Source organism: Penaeus monodon, chromosome 20 (assembly GCF_015228065.2).
Source record: "Penaeus monodon isolate SGIC_2016 chromosome 20, NSTDA_Pmon_1, whole genome shotgun sequence".
In the NCBI taxonomy this organism is placed as follows: domain Eukaryota; kingdom Metazoa; phylum Arthropoda; class Malacostraca; order Decapoda; family Penaeidae; genus Penaeus; species Penaeus monodon.
Genome location: NC_051405.1, coordinates 40,131,662 through 40,131,883, shown reverse-complemented (window position 1 = coordinate 40,131,883; position 222 = coordinate 40,131,662). Strand labels below are relative to the sequence as shown.

Sequence of the window (222 nt, the reverse complement as noted above, 5' to 3'; positions counted from 1 at the left end):
CTGTAATCACACAAATATATAACTCCAGCTGGGACTACTTCCCCCACGACCACGCTCGCTCACGGGCGTACCGCTGGGGCGAGGACGGCATCGCGGGCGTGTGCGACCGGCGTGGGCGTCTCTGCTGTAGCATCGCGCTCTGGAACGCCCGCGACCCCATTCTGAAGGAGCGTCTCTTTGGCCTGACGGGACCCCAGGTGAGGAGTCAGGGAACCGGGAATG

General features: G+C 63.5%; 1 protein-coding gene across 2 annotated transcripts in view; it reads left to right on the top strand.

Moving 5' to 3' along the window:
- Nucleotides 1–222, top strand: part of LOC119585814 (uncharacterized protein YMR196W-like) — a 26,189-nt gene that overhangs the window by 5,153 nt on the left and 20,814 nt on the right. For both annotated transcript variants that reach the window (XM_037934534.1, XM_037934535.1), the window contains exon 3: nt 29–197. In XM_037934534.1, the coding sequence (XP_037790462.1) occupies nt 29–197 (169 nt within the window). The remainder of the gene's footprint in view (nt 1–28; nt 198–222) is intronic.